Source organism: Pelodiscus sinensis, chromosome 6 (assembly GCF_052426305.1).
Source record: "Pelodiscus sinensis isolate ZL-2025 chromosome 6, ASM5242630v1, whole genome shotgun sequence".
NCBI lineage: Eukaryota > Metazoa > Chordata > Testudines > Trionychidae > Pelodiscus > Pelodiscus sinensis.
Genome location: NC_143057.1, coordinates 97,468,085 through 97,486,994, shown reverse-complemented (window position 1 = coordinate 97,486,994; position 18,910 = coordinate 97,468,085). Strand labels below are relative to the sequence as shown.

The 18,910-nt window shown below is 41.9% G+C and overlaps 1 protein-coding gene and 1 long non-coding RNA gene across 5 annotated transcripts in view; one reads left to right on the top strand and one right to left on the bottom strand.

Moving 5' to 3' along the window:
- Positions 1–18,910, bottom strand: part of ANKRD55 (ankyrin repeat domain 55) — a 215,727-nt gene that overhangs the window by 14,914 nt on the left and 181,903 nt on the right. For 3 of the 4 annotated variants that reach the window (XM_089779385.1, XM_075932436.2, XM_089779384.1), the window contains 4 exons: positions 13,920–14,104; positions 11,751–11,918; positions 8,626–9,293; positions 837–938 (listed from right to left, as the gene is read on the bottom strand). In XM_089779385.1, the coding sequence (XP_089635511.1) occupies positions 837–938; positions 8,626–9,293; positions 11,751–11,918; positions 13,920–14,104 (1,123 nt within the window). Of the gene's footprint in view, positions 1–836; positions 939–4,424; positions 9,294–11,750; positions 11,919–13,919; positions 14,105–18,910 lie in introns of those variants that run through there. The other variant, XM_089779386.1, reaches the window with a different exon arrangement.
- Positions 11,122–16,218, top strand: LOC142829948 (uncharacterized). The gene is made up of 3 exons (XR_012904905.2): positions 11,122–11,283; positions 14,215–14,583; positions 15,383–16,218. It is a non-coding gene; the product is annotated as an uncharacterized LOC142829948 (long non-coding RNA).

The window sequence follows — 18,910 nt, the reverse complement described above, 5'->3', positions numbered from 1 at the left end:
TCACTTGTAAATTGGATTGTGAGGCTTAGGCCCATCAACTATACACATATGTAGATTTCTATGATGAAATAATGACAAAGCAGCTCGGACACTATAGTAATGCACACACTGTCAAAACCTAGACACCTAGTTTACTGTAGAAAGAAACTAATGCTGTGAAAATTCTGTTGTAGTAGCAACATATAATACAGTACATTTGATTGAATATGAGGATATGAAGTTATATGCTCTTGCTTAAGAGCAAGTCCAAGCATCAGACCATAATACTGAATAAACAGATAAGCACAAACCACCTTCTCTCTCTCAAGAAAACTATTTAGTTTTTAGTAGGCACACAATGTTTCCGATCTAATTCTCTTTCGAGCTGTGGTCACAGACAAGGACATATAAATACGAGCACATATTATGGGAGATGATGGAGTTTCTTCATAGTCTCTATAGTAGAGCCATGGTGTATCTGTTTTTAATCTCACACATCAAGCATTGCCCTATTACGCACCAAGCAGGACACATCTTCACTCTTCAGTGGCACTGTACCTATCATAAGGTTCTACAGCACATTGTATATACATCCCTGCCTTCCTGTGTGGTAGAATATTGCTTTGGAATATCTAGGAAGACACATTCAGTTCTGCTGGAAGCTGATCATATCACATCTGCAACATTTTCAGCCTCTGCTATTCTAGAATTAAATTCTCCTATATGGTAAAGCTGATAACTGCTGCTAGACCAATATCAAACACATCTAGGATAAAGAAAAACAAAAAACCAATCCCAATGCAACTGCTTTACGGATCCACATCAGAGTGCTACATTAATTTAGATGTTCTACTTACTTTTCTGAACACAGTGGTGTGGTATTGGAGCTAGATTGTTCCGAACAGGAGTAAGGTCTTTTACTTTGGGTCGGTCTAGGGACATCTGTTGAAAACTTTTCCCTGTGATAGAAAAATATAGACATGCTGTATGTACTAGGAAATAATATAGAGGATGATAGTACTGGCTGATAGACTAATAACTTCTATGTTAATATTCAGAAATGGGTGCCTTCATGTCAACAGAAAACCAACTGAAAATGGCTAGATGCGGGGGGGGGGGGGGGGGTCTGGGGATTGCTGATATTTATTTAAATTCAGTTATAAAAATGATTCAACATCATTAAGTTGTGCACATAGCAAGTGCATGTAAGAACATGACCTTGTTCCTGTTACTCTGGTTTTCGTTCATTCATATTGTGACTAACATTCATTTGTACTGTTTTGTTTCAGATTGGCCCCAAATCTTGTAACTAGATCCCCATGGGAAACCAATAAGGCTGCACACTCGTGTGAGTGTCCATCTGTAGTATTGAAAGGCAGGCCATTTTTCTAAAGTAGTTTGCAGTTCCCCATTTCTGAAATGAGATACTCTAGTCAGAGTTTCTTAGTTACTGTCCTCTGCATAGACAAATATAGTTCATCACACAAGTCCTGGACCAAAGTCCATTGATAGAAGTGAGAGTCTGTCCACTGACTTCTTTGGGCTTTGGCTAAGGCTAAAATAGCTTTGATAAAAATATGAAGAAGTCCTGTAGAAATCAGAGATTTCACCCCACTACTAGAGTCTAACTGCAGGTAAACTCCTTAGACCTGCTTTTTCTTTGGTTTGCATTCTGTTTAATCCTTAATATCTGTCAGAACTGTTCCTCACTCTAGCACTCCTACTGCAGAAGATGGGGCCCCACAGGAGACCTTAAATACCTTGCCTCTATAGGCTCTGTTTACAAAAACTTCCCAGAGTCACAGATGCACTGGCTTTGAGAAACAAAAGATGCCACCATCAAGTGATTTAAACCCTTAAAAAAAGAAGAAGGAAAAACACCTGAATTCCTTTCCCAGAGATATCCCACACTCTTTTACCACAAAAGAGCTTGAAAAATCAAAGAGAAAATAAACTTCAGGCTCTGGTAGCTCACCTCTTAGTCTGAGGCATGTATACACACACACAGATAGACTTCCTGTTTCTTTCTAGGACACAAGACTCAAATCATCACCTTAAAAAAAGTGATTTTATTAACAAAACAAAAAAGATATACTTGATAAAGCAAACTTAGTTGCTAGGTGTTACAGAGCAACTGAGTAAATCAAATTAAAACACAGAGACCATCTCTGGGTATGCTCTTAGATTGTGAATGGGGGAGGGAAGGCATAGGTTCACACAGAGAAGTTTAAACAAGCAACCAAAACAAAGAAAAATACCCTGATCACAACTAAATACACCTTTTCTCTTTACTGACAATCCATGCTGATCCGTACTTCAAGTCCCAGTTCACTCCCATGTCCAATACTTCTCACAGGCACGGTAATTCTGATTACTGCATCTGTTCCCTCCAGCCCTTAGCTTAGAATTCTCTTTCAAAGAGAACAGGCAAAGTATATAAATTCAATTCAAATTTCAGCACTGTAGTATCCGCATTGGTTCTTCTGGCCCCCTGTCAACATCCTTGTTAGCTACCTGAGTTTAACCCCTTTCTAAACGGCTGCTGGCCAGCACTCCTCTTACCCATCACAATATTTGTGCCAAATGGTCACAAAATGCTGTGACTGTCTTACATCCACTTTGTGTTAGGATACATGATTACATAAGCTTCAAGGCAGAAGAAAATGTCCACCTGCTTCCATTGCTACATTCAAGTTGTGTTTGCTGTATTGCAGTGCTTTAAATTGGAATAGGTTGGTTTTGCTTAATTTGTATGCATGTGTATGAGTTTGACTGTGGAATGTTGTCACTTCTTCTAAGAAAAGGACTTATTAATAAATGGGGAAGAGTGGTGACATAATGGCCATGGAGCATAATTGTGTTCTTGATAGGAATGATTGGGATGCAATCCTTGTTGTTGGTTAGGAGAGCTGAAATGCAGTGGATGTATGCCATGTACATAAACATATAGAGAATATTTCTCCTCTTCCCTATATTTTTTCTGGATTCAAAGTACACAGTTTGTCTTGATTGCAAAATGAAGCAAATGGACATATGATCCCTCTAATGGGGTTTCATGTGGCCCAAAAATAACTTCTGATGCAGAGGGTGCCCCTTAGCTTTGAAACAGGTCACAAAATCAGCTAGGGTACAGCTGCACTACACCTGGAGCTCGAAATAAGCAGCACAATTTGAGCTATGCAAATTGTGTAGCTTATTTTGAGTTAATTTTGAAAGCTTGGCACTGTCTACCCAGCACTTATTTCAAAATAAATTGCTATTCTGAAACATCCCTTATTCCTCGTGGAATGAGGTTTACAGGGATGTCGGAATAGCAAGCCCGTTATATTTTGAAATAATGGGCGCACTCAAAAGACATGGAATAGCTATTTTGGGATATCTACGGTAGCCTGACTGTCCAATAGTTCCTCTCTGCCAAAACATGCCCCCTTTTATTATTAGCCCATTTTTTACCAACCATAGTGTCCAAGATGTACTGGGTTTTGTACAAACACGTAACAAGGTATGGTCTTGAGCCTGATGATTTAGCAATTCATTTATTTACTTAATTTATTTATTTAAAATATTTGTACTCCACCTCTCTATTTAAAATATTCAAAGCATCTTACAAAAATTTTAAAACACAATATAAATATGTATTAAAAAGTAAAATACAGGACCCCAAGGGGGCCATAAAACCTGCTAAGACACCTTGAGCGGAGGGACAGGGACACACACACACGCTCAAGTCATTTGAAGGATAACACTTGTTTAAAAAAAAGTATTGAAGGATCCACTGAAGAATGAATTTACAGAAAGAGCAAACATTAGATTGCACGTGCATGGCTGCGGTAGAAGAAAGATGGAAAAACTGAAATGGATAGGTGGCCTTCTACATCTAGACTGGTGGTTCAGTTTCAACACCTGATAAGAAATAACTCCAGGATGTTAGGCTACTGAACAGCTCTCCAAAGGCTTATTAGAAGCACTTTGCTAAAAACCTCTTGATTTTCTATTTATGTAGAACAGAACGCCATGCCCTGAAGATCAACAAATCCAAAATCTGAGGGGGGTGGGGGGAGGAAGGGGAAAGTAGAGGAAAGCTGATTAACTCCAGCCAGTTTCTAGGGGACCATGATCCAAATCATTAACATAAACATCACAGCAAGCACTTTGGGTTGCAATCTCAATAAAAAAAACTAAGGAAACAAAATTATTCTCATCACTAGAGGTCATCCTTCCAGGGCAGAAAGGTGAGGCAGAACATCAGCAATGGCAAAATGAGCTGAGATTAGAGTGACTAACCTAGTATTTTTCACAAGCACTGAATTCATCAAAGAGCAATAAATTATGTCCTTGAGTACGATAATAAATTTCAAGACTTGTTTTGATTTTAAGGAGTTTACTAGAGTACAACATGAAACTAATCACTAGGAAATTATATCCTTTCAAGGAGCATAGCAGCTGATGGTTTTTCCTGTAACTGAATTAACTGTAGTGAGGAATTGTCTGATACACTTATTTAAAGCCAGGAAAAAACTCCCATTTCAAGTTTGTCTGACCCACTGGCAGTTTTCCAGACTAACATGTTAAGATCAAGATCAGATTATTTTTATATTTCCTCATCATAGAGTGCCAAAGCTTGTGATAATGATGTAAAGGCAACATCATCCGCATAAGGGAGGAGACACTACAACCAACTGAAGTCACTTAAAACACCCAGTCCAAATAAAAGGTCTGTGTTGACTCCAAACTGATTCCCATTCTTTGCCCTAAGCTACTCAATATATGGTCCCAAAACAGCTTTGAGGCAGGAGAAACATTCTACCCTTTTCAGAATTCAAACCTAAACTTTTTAGGAAGTGCATCTATTTTGATTAAAAAGTTTTGGTGGGAACATTTCTCAGGGCCAATAGGATATCAATGTTGTCTTCTGAGTTCAAAGATCAAGTCCTTGCTCTGCCTGATTTGGAGTAGGGACTTAAAACTCAGCTCTCCCATATCCTAACCAAGTACTATATTCATCCAGCTACAGAGTCAGTCTTTTAGAACTCGCTCTTACAATCTCCTCTGGTTCAGCTGTTCCACTTTGTATAAATAATTAAATATTCAGAGGGTCAATGAGAGACTAACTGTGTAGCCTGCTGGTCAGAGCCCTTGATAGGGATGTGGGATACCTAGACTTAAGCACATGTCCATATCCAGAACTTCAAAAGGTCTTTCAACATTTCAAAACCTCAATAGTTTTCACAAAACGGAATTCTTGTTTTCTGGCCAGCCCTATACAAAATCTTTTTCATATGTGGAAAATGTTGACCAATATATAAAATGTTCCCAATATCTTAATTAATCCGAATCCAAAATCCAGATTGCTGCAGTGTTAACTGAAAATGTTTGCTCTGAGGTGACAGACTTTATGCCACTATTAGAAAAGTTTAATAAACACCGAAATTTGCCTCCTGACACTGTAACCTTATGCACATGTGTAACTTGTGCTCCTATGTAGTTCCACTGAAGTGAATGCAGCTATTTCTGTGAGCAAGTTATGTAGCTTCTGAAGCACTTGCAGCAGTTGAAGCAACTACATTCTTTTCTTTTTTTTTTGGTCAAGAAGCCACATCTATGAAGATACATGAAAATGAATGACCAATTAAGAAGGGCTGCAGGTGATTATATGGTGCGAGTGGGAAACATCTTCTGTATCTGCCTTTCCACCCCATATCGGTGGTCCCTTTCCCATAGTAATTGGAATTTCTGTAACTTAACTGCTTTTCATTCCACAGAGTGGAGGAAGGGTTGTGTGTATTTTACAAAAGGATGTGCTGGCAAGGTTCATTTGAGCAAAATGTTCTGTATGGCTGATGCCAACTCAAAGCTGCAGGTGACAGAAGTTTCTGTTGAAATACAGCCAAAGCTTTTTGAGAAATTGATCTTGTTCTGCTAAGGTCATACATTGACACAATTCAAGATGAAGTGGTTTTACTCAATTTTGTGTCAATGGGATGATGGCATGTCTTCAAGTGCCCAATGCCACCAACACCAGACTCTGCCCTTTCAATAAATGTTGGGTATTAGTCGAGAAATCAGCTGAACTTTCATTTCCAAGAGTACAAAAAACCACCCCAAATCCTGAGTTTCATGCCAGATGCCTCAACAGCATTAGCATAAAATATAGCTCTAAATTTTAGCAAAGACAACTCCATCTAAGGGCTTAAATGCTGAATTTCAATGGTCAAATAAAGACTTGCAAATTAACTTCAGTTGCTAAAACCCCCAAAATGACTGATAATGATAATTCTTTTCTATATTTTCAGTGGCTAGGAAGTTACTTGCAGCAAGTATCATTAATATTGGGAAAAAAATTAACATTTAATCACTATAAAAAGCCAAATGTGGTACGCTCTCTCGAATCCCCACTTCTGTGCAAAAATGAAGAAAATGGGCCTCTCCTACATCAACCCCAGCTGTCTGGCAGGAAACACTAATTTACTTCCAAACTTCTACAATCCTGAAGGCTGGGCAATGCTGTGAAAGCAACAGAGGATAAAAAGGAAGAGCCAAGAGGTTTTGAATTAAAAAAGTAAATGGAATTTCAATAACAGGGACACATGTGGTTCTAGTTGCAGCAGGACACAGATTTTGAAAAAACACACATACATGTGAATGGAGAGACAGAGCTCTTTTCTATCATGTAATTTTAAAACAAGACCTGGACTATGCAACATATTTCCATTAAACAGTGAGCTTCCTGCTTCTCTGCCCTTGTTTTATTCATTTCAATACATGTCCTTTATTCTAACTTACAGGAATCTTTTTATTATTGGGAAGTTTTCCTCATTAAAGAGCAGCTGAGCCTATACATAGAGTTCAAACTCCCACAGCACTCTAGCTTTTTTATGTAGTAATTTTATTTCTAACTGTAAAATTTTCATTCCTCTAAGGTAAATTGCAAACTGTTTGAAACAAGGGAATAAATTCTTCCTTTTGATACACAAAGAAAGTCCCCACCAAAATAAATTAACTGTTTCCGATAGGTTCCAAACTTGAGTCATGATCCTGAGAGCAGATCCATATATAGACCCTTACATCTACTCTGGGTCCCACAAAAGTCAATGGGGTCTCTGTGTGGGTACAACGGTCCATTTGTGCAAATTCATTAGGAGGATTGGGGCTTGAAATCATAGAAAACTCTTGGAAAGGAAGTAATTAAGTGATTCTGTCTTTCCATCCATTCTTCTCTCCCTCTAGCATAGTAGGATTGAGCCTTACCATATTGTGTGCAGTCTTAAGAAAAGACTACAATGTAGATTTAAATTACTCAAGTGATAGGCTTTCTTCACCTCCCCAAGAGAAATTACTCCACAGTGAAATAGACAATTCCCTTGGGGAATGTTTCCAAATAATCAACTTCCATTTCTCTTTATTCAGTTTTATCCATTTACTCCTAGTGAAAACCTCTTGCATGACCCTAATCTATCCTCAGACTCCTTGGTAGTTATTTTTGCGTAAGCTGAAACAAAACAAAATAAAACAAAACAAAACAGGATTTTTTTCATATGGGTTGTGTGAAGTGAATCCTCATGAATTCAGTTTAGAAGTGATTGCATCAGGCTAACTAGTGCTAGTTCACCTGGAGGTTTGGGTTCATGTGGTGGGAAGGGTGACCAAGAAGGGGGAAAAAACATCTAGGCAGAGAGAACTTAATCAGCTCAGATCAGTCAAACTTTTAGGGACCTGGCTCTAATTCACTCTACAAATAATTTCCAGCCCTTATTTGGACCCCAGGCATTAATCTGAAATCATCTCTACAGAATCACTATGACAAACATAATGAAAGTTCAGCTACTCTGCAGTAAGTTAGTAGCTTAGTAGCTTATTCAGTCTTCACTGCTGTGTAGAGGTAGTCATGGCTCAATAGTGATACCTCTGACCAGTTCAGGGTTAGCATCAGAAAAAAAGCCCTTTCCAGTCTTCCTTGAACTGAAGCACAGCGGGCTCTGAAGTGGTTCCTCAACAGCAGTGATAGTAGATACATTAATTAATTTACATTTATTCTTGGAATCAGTGCACAAATAATTGTTTTTCTAGTTTAATTTTCAATTAGCATCTAGATATTATGGTGGTTGGGATGCTGTAAGATCCCACTTTGCAAAAGGAACTTATGCACACAATGAGCTTGAAATATGTGGGAAGTACAATTGAAAGGGAAGTTAAAATTGCTCAGATGCTTCTTAAGTTATTTCCCGAATCAGGGCCTAACAGACAGATTCATGCAGCAATAGACATGAATCAAAACAATGGATCCCGAACATCAGCTCCAAATTCACTTCAGAACCTTATAGCTCAGGCTCTTCTTTAGCTTCATCATCATTGCAGGACAGCTTACAAAACACTAGCTAAAAACATTTACTCACTCTTCATACATTTAGCAACTTTAATTCAACACTGAAGACAACATAAACTTGACAACGTGACATCTAAACTGAAGTGCTGAAAAGACAATATATTAACTGAACACCTCTTAAGATGTTGGGATTTCTACTGCAGACAGGAAGAACAAACTAAACAAATTAGACTCAGACTTACCTACATTTCCAACATGCCCTATCCAACCTGCCATGTCTGTAGACATTAGATGTTTCAAGGGATATTGAACAAAGAAATTACCTGATGGAGAGCTAGGCAGATAGGGAAGGTGGGGAGGGCACAAAAGCACATGGCTGGATCTTTCAGAGAGTAAACCATCTATCAATTTATCTGAAGAAGTTGCAGTACAGACTTTATATGAGAGTATTTGGTTAGCGTCTGTGTTCCAAGGATTGTCTGATAAAATCTGGCAGCTACTTCTGTGATCTAACAAGTCATGTTCACTTCTACTTTTCTGAGACCTGTGTGCAAAATGGTAGGCACTAGTACTCAAGGAAACACTTGAAGCTGCACTCAGGGAAGTTGTTAGAAAAGAACTGCCTGTAGTAATGGGAGGGAGACTTTGTGTTCTTATTGGTGGAAGTCCATTACACTCTGACTGCTTCTTTTCTGATGTGAGGTACTTCTGGGTATCTGTGCTCCTTCTTTTAAAGTCAACAGTAGTCATATATTCCTCAGAGTAGTCTTGACAGTTTGTGTCCATAATGCAATCAAATGTAGTGATAATGTCATCAACTTCTGAGGTTTCTTCCCTTTGATATTTGTCTCTGCCTCTGTCTTTCTGGTTTGTTTTCTGATCATCTTTCTTCTTTTTGCAGGAGAAGATTTGGTTAAGCACACTGAATCTTCCTTCCTTTTTTAGGAATTTATTGTTCTGTGAAGGAGGGTGATGGACTGGCTCAGATTTACTAGAAACAGATAAATAAGTGAACAGAAAGTGAACACCCTTCTGAGTTTTTGTACAAATGTACTGAATCTTAAAGGAAATATTGCCTGTCTAAGTACCCAAAATGAAGAGTACCATATCAAGATGAAACTGCAGGGGTAATTTAAATGGGTTAAATGGGATTGCCAAAACTGGAATTTAAAATACACTTATGATCAAGAAAGAAACTAAGAATGGTATCTTCTGAGTCAACTGATCTGCTTTTTGTGTGTATTTAGAGAACATTACATGGTGATGCATTAGCCAAAAACAACAAGCTTAAATTCAGGCTGAATTTGCAGGGTAGGCAGTTAAAAAACAACTTAATTTTATTTGGAAATGGAGTAAATTTGATGTGGAGTCTTTGAGACACTAATAGATTGGGAAACTGGGATGCCAATTTTGTGGGAAATTTTTGAAGTATAAGGGCACTTTATGCCAGGACAATAAATTTTAACAAGAAAAATTCACATGGCTCTTGAAGACAAAAAGGCCTTTGTTTTATGTTAAATTTACAATCTGCTATTTCCAACTGCATAGTGATCACTAATACCATGTGAGGGAAAAGCTTCAGAGGGGTAGCCAAGTTAGTCTGTAACTGGAAAAACTTAAAAAACAATGAATAGACTAGCCCAGGGGTGGGCAAAAGGGCCTCCGCGGCCAGATCCGGCCTGCCAAGCAGGTTGTTCCAGCCTGTGGAGGCCCTGCCATTCCCCCACCCCCAGGCCAATTAGGCCCTGGGGGCGGGGGAGCGTGCAAATCTTCCTCCCGCCCTGTGGGAAGCATGCAGAACTCTGAAGTGCCGTGCGCTGCTTGCAGGGCGGAAGGAGACGTCACATGCTCCTCTGCCCCCAAGCCCTGATTGGCTTAGGGGCAGAAGGACAGTGCGAAGTTTCTCCCCGCCCCCCCCCCCCCCCGGAAGGAGCGCACAGCACTTCAAAGTGCAGGGCAGGAGCAGGGCGAGGGAAGCTTTACACAGCTTCCCCTCCCCCAGGCCAATCAGGACCTGGGGGTGGGGGAGCGCATGATGTCTCCTCCCATCCCGCGAGCAGCGCGAGGCACTTTGAAGTGCTGTGGGCTCCTCACAGGGCGGAGGTAGGACGGGAGGAGGCTTTGCACACTCCTCCCGCCCCCAGATTAATGAGGGCCTGGGGATGGGGGAGCTGTGTGAATCTTCCTTCGCCCTATCCCAGCACTGCGAGGAGTGTGCAGCACTTCAAAGTGCCACGCGCTGCTCGCAGGGTGGGAGGAGGCTTCCTGCACTTCCCCTGCCCCCAGGCCAAACAGGTCCTGGAGGCGGGGGAGTATGTGAAGCGTCTTCCTGACCTGCCAGGGGCATGGGTGCCTAGTTGGAAGGGGGGGCAAAATAGCTCCCCCTCTCCCAGACCAATTATGGTCTAGGGGTGGGGAAGCCCAGAAGCATTTTGGCCTAGCCCCTTCTGGATTAGGCCCTGCCCAGGACCACTTCAAAAAATTCTGAAGAGGCCCCTGGCCAAAAAGTATTGCCCACCCCTGGTCTAGCAGTACCTTAAAGACTAACAAAACATGTAGATGGTATCACGAGCTTTTGTAATACCAAATGGTTTAGCATTGACAAGAAAAAATAAACAAAGCCACCATTAAATCAATGCCACTTGTAATGGTTCTGTAGGACACAAGTTTGGGAAGATCTGTGAAGTGGTCTTGTTTCAGCAGATTTTAAAGGAGGCTATTGCCTAAATAATCAACTTCTAGTGGCTGCTCAGAAGTAGAGTCTGCAGCAGCATCAAAGATAATTTTAAGTATGCCTTACCCTTTGTAATACAGGAAATAATACTGACTGTTGACTGGAAAGAAAGGGGCAAGATAAAGCAATGTGACAAAAGTCTGAGAAAAAAGCAGAACAGCTTTCAGTTTTCATAAGTGAGTTTTTCTAGCAGGAAAGGAGAACAGAACATCTAAATTGGGGGCATTGAGAAGAGCAAATATACCAGGTAAATAGTTATTCGCTGTTTACTGAACTCTACTATTGTATTTAGTAGGGCAAATTCTGTTGTAGTTACATGAACACATAACTAACCTCCATAGATTTCAACAGATGGCAGACCAGTGAGGGCAAAAATTGTCCCATAAAGCGTATCTTGTGAAGAAGACATTGGTGAATTGATTTACAACTAAGTTCATACTTGATTTGTTCTGAACTTTACATTTGTTGGGCATATATCACCTAGCCACAATGATAAGTCATTCAGTGACTTTACCATTGCTATTTAGAGTGAAGAATTTGAACAAAGCATTGTATAGCAATTGCAGATTCATTTCAGCAGTTGCGCAGCTCTTGCACTCTTCTGCAGCACGCAGAGAGAAGGAAATGTCATTTCCCCTCCCCCCAGTGATATTCTGTTCTAGCAAGAGACCTGCTGTTATAAGCAAGAGGTTCTTTGATTTCTTGTTCCTTTACCTGTTCTCCTGAGAAAGCAGCTTGATACATGCTGTGTGTCCACAATACATTGCATATGTCAGAGGAGTGTTTTCATTGATGTCCCGAGGGCTACTTTCTATTCCCAGCTGCAGCAGCGTCTGCACACAGTCAGCTTTCCCTGCTGCTGCAGCCCAGTGCAGAGGTGTCCTAGAGAAAAAATGGAACCAATTATTGATCCATTAAGTTAGTCAGCATGTACACAGAGTGCATCAGTTAGTACTCTTGATGATGCGGTGGTAATAATGGCTGTGGTAGACCTACATTACCACTCTATGGTTGCTAGCACTGGTTATTCTGAACTAGGAGAAGAACTGCCTAATGAGTTTTAATTTTAATTTAAAGAGTTGCATGTATTTTGGGAATGACAAAAGCCATATCTGGTTCTATACTGAGCCATATTTGACTCAAGAGCCCTAAGTTGCAGACCCCTGGTGTAGGGGAAAGGATTCTCTCTCAAGCTACAGAGCAGGAGTGGAGTTACTCTGTAACTGCTACTTTATCCATTAGACTGCAGTAATTTCTACTGCTGCGTTGATACTAATTACATAGTGGACAAGTACCAGCAGAAAACCCAAATAAGGCAGATCTTTTTTTTCTAAATGAAGCTGTCTTAATCTGTTTTTGTGTAGGGGAACCTACTTGATTTTCTGTAACCAGGAACTTCAGCAGTCACAGTGGAGGAAGTATTATTTTGGCCTACAGTCTAGAAACTAATATTTGGCCTCAAAGTTGTAACATTACATAAAAAAACACTGGTTATATTTTTGAAATTGAAACAAGCTACAAGGTACAGCAGTGGTCCCCAACCTTTCGGGGCTCCCGGGCGTCTGGGGGCTGGGCCGCGCACGTGCCCGGGGGTGGAACCACCCATACGCCACGTGCCCGTTGCCAGCGCCACCCATATGCCGCTCCCGGGGCCGGCGCCGGTCCTGCACCGTGCACCCAGGGGCGGGGCCACCCATACGCCACGCGCCCGGAGCCGGAACAGCCCATGCACTGCATGCCTGGGGCCGGCGCCACTCCTGTGCCGCGTGCCCAGGGGCAAGGACGCCCATACGCCGCATGCCCAGAAGCCGGCAGTGTCCATGTGCCATGCGGGTGCACAAAAATGGTCCGGCGGGCGCCATGGCGCCCGCAGGCACCACGTTGGGGACCACTGAGGTGCAGAATATGCCAGATAAGAAAGACAGTGAATGAAGATAGGTGAATAAAAGAGGAAGTGTGTGAATATGGTGCAACCCTACTGATTTCAGATAAGAGTAACAAGGAACAGAGTTTAAAAGAAAGCTAATGAGGGTTTATAAGGTTCTGTCCAGTCTCCAATATGGTATCTGTTATAGGAAAATGTAAGAGAAATTAATATAAAAATCTTTTCCTATTTATATTTTGAAGATGTTTAGGGTAAAATCTATAAAACCCTGTTGGTTTAATCTCTTAAGTTTGATAAGACTTTTGCATAAAGGATTCAATGGGTATATATTTAATTACCTAAAAGAACAATCCTACTGTCACTGAAGCTAGTTAGAACTCTGATAATTTATTCCATGGGAAATAGGATAGACTCATAATTGGACAAAATCTGAGAGCTGTTACTGACAGCCCTCGGATTCTACTCTTACTGAACTCAATGCCAAAATTCCCAATGACTTCAATGAATATAGGATCTGGACCTTAAACAATAGAGAAGAGGAATCTTCTGCGTTTACAACACAACAGTGCTTCCTTTGAGAATGGGAGTTGACGTTCTCAGCATGTTCTCAGCAGTCTCTAACATCTTAGCATACTAAGGGTGAATGCACCCACTAAAGTCAGTTGGAGTTTTAATCATTGACTTCCTTGGGGCCAAGGCTTCACTCCAAAGTTGTAAGTTCTTGTTCTGGTATTTTGGAAGGAATACTTAATTTTAGTGAATCACATAGTAACAAGCCTTTCGGATAACCTCCATCTTTTCCTTCCCGAAATATAGAGTTAAAAAACATTTCCATGAGTCAGCAGTTGGTATAAATGTCATGGTCTGATTTCCAGAGCTGCTAAGCTCACTTGCTTCTCAGAAACATGATTATTAAACAGAGATTCTTAGGTTCAGGTTAATACAATGGGACTTAGAGAAGGGGGTTTCCAGCACTTTCAGTACATTTCCATGTGTACCTGTCATCCACATCAAGGGCCTGCAGATTGCACTCTGGGACTCTAGCCAGCTCACTGATAATGTCACTATAACCACCAGCAGCAGCAACATGCATACATGTCTTCCCATTCTCATCGTCATAGTTTATTATTGATGGACCTTGGTGATGGTTCAGAATGATGGAACACAGAATCCTGTTTCCACTCTGAAAAACAAACAAAGGGAAAAGAAATATTTACCAATGAAGCACCTTACACTGTACTGTTTATTTTGGGGAGGAATACATACAATAATGACATTTTCTGTTTATTTCAGATTTGAAGGGTACAACAAACTATGAGAGTTCCTGACCCTCCCAAAATTGTCTGCTTTGTGCGTTTCCTGGAATGTTTCTGGGCATTGTAGAAATAATAATTAAGGTCCTGCAATAGAAAAATCAAAAGAAAGACTGCATGTAAACTTACATTAATCTTTCTCAGTAATGGTTTGATTTTTATAAAACATAGAATTTGGAGGGACACAGACATATATTTGCATGTGTCCTTTTAAAGAACATTTACACTTTTCTCTATGTTTTTAATCAAGATTACATAAAGTAGAAGTCCTCAGACTGTGTTAGCCCCTTTTCTCTGTTTCATACTGTGAGTCTTATCTTGGGACTAAATTCTGCACCCCTTTATCAAGGTGAGTGGTACTTATGCAAATAGTTCCCCTGACTTTAATGGGATTACAATTGTAAGTACTGCTCAGCAAGAATAAGGGACAGAGGATTGGCTCTTTGATGATTTTTCTATTTTACAACCAGTTTGTTTTCCTGGCAATAGTAATTTATGAGTTGGCACTTTTCCAGTTTACTTACAAGTTTATAATGTGATAATAAACTGATGGACACACTGAAATCCAAATATACAATATCCACTGGCTTCCTGTTATCTGCCAAATTAGTAACTGAATCAAAGATAACAAGCTTGAACAATGTATTGATTGACATATTTTCTTCCAAATATGACACAATCAGTGGCTCCCTTAAAATGTATCTGATCATTTCATCCAATTGGCCAGTGGTTTTTAAATTTTTCCTCCTAAAAGGTACAGTTCTTCATTTGCCTTTTTATTTTTATCATCATCAGACACATCTAACATGCATGGGGTTTGTTGAAAAGTCCTCATCTTAGTCTTTCAAGACATTCATTTGCCCCTCTCTAGAACTGGCAGCTTTCATATTTTGACTGACAATATCTTACCATCACTTTACTTAACTCATGAACTCCTATATTGTTGTGGCTAATAATTCACCTGCTTCCTGTACTAAGCGTCATAAATATTACCCACTTATAGTAATGTAACTATTATGTAGATCCTTTTAATTGAATGCTGAGCCAAACAAGCGACCTGAGATTTCAGTTATTTTGTACCTCTCACTAACTATGTTTCTTATTCTGGAATATTCCAATGCCCACTGCTCTTAATTTTTCTTTCTCAGAGGTATTTCCTGTCAATCCAGCATATCTGATCACATGAGGATTCTACGTATCTGAAAGGTGCCTTTGTCTGTATACATTACAACCTATGCACACTCCATCAACTACCCCAGGAGTGAGAGAGCATGGCTAAGACACCTGCTTGAACACAGAAACTGAGCCCAGGGATTCATGGGGTCTGTTTCTGATTTCACACCAATGTAAATTAAGAATAAGTACACTGATGATAATGGAGTTCCATGTTTCAGCCCCATGGAGTGATGGTGCAGGAGCTCAGTGCTTTAGCTAAAAGTGGAGCACCAGTTTCAGCTCCTGTGCTCTCTAGGTAGCTAAAACTCTGAGCCATGGTGTGGGTCCCTTTTCACTGAAACAGGGAGCAGAACCATAGAGAGCTCTGAGTCCTGGTTCTCTCTTCCCCAACCACAGCACTCTTCCTCTCCCTCCCCCCCCCCCCCCAGATTTAAAGTATTGAACCATGGTGCTCCAGTGAGGCAGAAGCCCTGAGCCCCTCACCTGTTGCCCTGGCGCCTTGAGAATCAGAAGCCCTGCTTCCTCTTCCCTGCCTGGAATCCTGATCCCACCCCATGTCAGCTGAAGCACCAACCCCTGCTAACATGTCTGAAGTTCATAATCTGTTCTTCAGAGTTACAGAACATTTCAGTGATAGACAAACTCCATTCCTGAGAGATCCATAACACCAACATTCTGCTGTATATCCTTTGTGCTTTCCAAATGCTACCTAATGATCAAGGACTCCTTGAGGAAAAGGTGTTTGATTGAAGTACTCATTTGTCCCTATCTTTATTGTAAGTATTTTTCAAATAAAGGTTGTATGAAACACCCAGCATTATCTGTTTGATGTGTTGTATGTGTAACCCCCAAGGAGATTACTTAGATTCCCGGGGCTCTGTCTGCTGGCAGCTCAGGGAGAGGCACGCTGAGTTTGCCTTCGCTCCCCCTCCTACCAGGGTCAGAGTCTGCCTGACAACCCATAGGGAGTGAGATGCCCCTCCCAGGGAGTTCAGGAGGGGAAGGAGGAGCCATTGTTGGAGGAGTCTGGAGCCAGACAGGTCAAGGGGAGGGCTGGCTGTGTGGGAGCTAGTAAGCCCCAGGCCTGCATGCAGGGTTTCCCCCTGAGAACTAGCCTCTAGTGACCAGAAGGCAGGATCCCTCAGCTGGGTTTTATGTCTCCACTGTTGATTCCCAGTTTGTGGAGTTTGCTGGAGGCTTCCCCAGCCAGGCTGAGTTGGCTCTTCAGCTCCCTGGGTGAGACCAGTCACCGCATGGTCAGCTCTGCTCTATCTGCTAGTCCAGGGCTGCTGCCTGCTGTGTGGGTCTGAATGCTGGGGTAGGAGATTACCGTTTGAATTTTGGTTTAGTTGTGTGGCTTGAGCCTTGCACCCCATTGTGGTGAGGGGAAATTCGGGGACCATAGCAACCTGATTCCTGCCTAAAGAGGATCTCTTCCAGAAGAGACCAGCTCCTCTGCAGTGACTGAGTCATCTCTGAACCTGAGGCTCATTCATTCATGGAGTGTGTGAGTGCTCCATCTTTTAGTTAGTAAGTCAGGGAATTTGTTTGAGGATTTTATAACATGCTGCATATTAAACCTATGGAGGGATTTACCACCTTCCCCCATTTGTGAGTCCTTTGGGCTGTACTGGACCCAGTCAGCCCTACTGCTAAACCGCTGCAGAGAAGACATTTGTGGTCATAAGTCATCAAGGGCCCCAACAAAGTACACATACCAACGGGACACTAATCTTACAGTTGCTGGGCACCATTGACCCTAAAAATAGTGTTTTACCCTGTTATGTTATATTTGTTTCCTGTTTAATATAATTGGGTTTATTATAGTGTATGTGTTTGTATTATTTTCTGGGAGTCTCCAACTATCTGGCAGATACGTGGGGATTACCCTGGGTTAGAATTTTCCTCCCAAGCTGCCCTGGTGACCCTGCCAGGAAGGAGTGGGGGGGTGGAGGCACCGCCAAATAAATCCATCAGAAAAAATAAAGCTGAGTGGGTGGCAGGATCCAGAAGAACCCAGACCTACCCATCAATACCCGTAAGCAGATTGGCCTTAAAGAAGGTAACCAGGTGGAGAGGGGGCGCTACATATGTATAGGGACATTTTAAGTGAAGAGGGTTTATCAAGTACTGTGGTTATGACTGAAACTAGTTGCAATCTTTCCCCCTTCTAGTGCAGTATTATATCAACTGGTTTCTGTGGATGAGTTACTGATGTGGTTTTAACGAACAAGACTGTTCCTAAGGGTTCTTTACTCTGTAGTAAAGCAACAGAATTTTCCTTTATTTTTGTGTGGCGTTTTCATTTGTTGGTACCCTAGGAGAAGATGAATCATGGATCAGAAAATTAAAACCTATGTGGGCATGCAAAAAGTGTGGGTGCATGCACGTTGCTCTTCTCTTGGTATTCCTCCAAGGCAGTGATCTCCAATGTGGTGCTGTGAGGGGGTTCACTTACCACCATAGCACCCCCTGCTGTCTGTCCTAGGAATTAGCTCCTTCTGCTGGCAGGGTACCTTCCCTCAGCGTTTCCCCTCTTTCCTCTAGGCCACGGCGTTCTCTTCAGGACACTGCCCTCCGGCAGTGCCCACGTCAGTCTCTGAGCCCCCCTTCCGGGAGTTGTTGTTTCTCCAGCGGGCTGTTCTTCAGGCCCTGCAGTCTGGGGGTTTGCTTGGCCAGAGCTCCCCTAACCCTGTCTTGTCTTGCCTTGCCTCCCCAGCCCTGCCCTGCCCTAGCTCCAAGGAGCCTCCTACTCCCCCAGCAGCCAGGCTCTCACTGCTCTCCCCGGGAGTAGCAGCCCATCCTCTTATATAGCTCCCAGCTGGGCCCTAATCAACTAATGCAGCCTCACCTGGGGCTAAACTCCCAGGCCCTGCTCCAGCCTGAGGTTTGCCCTTAAAGGGCCAGTGCAGGGCGAACGCCCTGTCACAGGTGCCCATGGGTGCCATGGCGCCCGTCTAGTGACCAGGGCCAGCCCGAGCCATTCTTGCACCCCGGGTGCCCGGCACATGCACGGTGATGCCTCCACCCAGCCTGGCAGCCCCAAAAGGTTGGGGATCACTGCTCCAAGGGGTTACACATAAACCATCTCTAAGAGGTCTGTTAATCATCTGTTATCCATCCACCAGTTGTTTCTATTATCTGGCCCTAAACCATTACTCTTGAATACCCAGACATACCTTAACTTGTCAATGGCTCATCTAACGGTTAGATCAGTGGTCTACAATCTTTTTACACGCAAGATCACTTTTTAAATCTCAGAACAGGCGAAGATCTACCGCCCCGCCCCTTCCTTGAAGCCCCGCCCCTTCCTTGAAGCCCCGCCCTCTCTAGTCTCCTCCTGTCCATCACTTGCTATCCCCAGCCCTTACTTACACACTCTGATAAACAGTTTATTTTAAATTATGAGATACATACAATTAAAAACACGTGTTTATAGTTATGAAATAAATGGTCTGGTTTTTATTCATGCTATTTAAATCTAAAATGAAGCATTTATA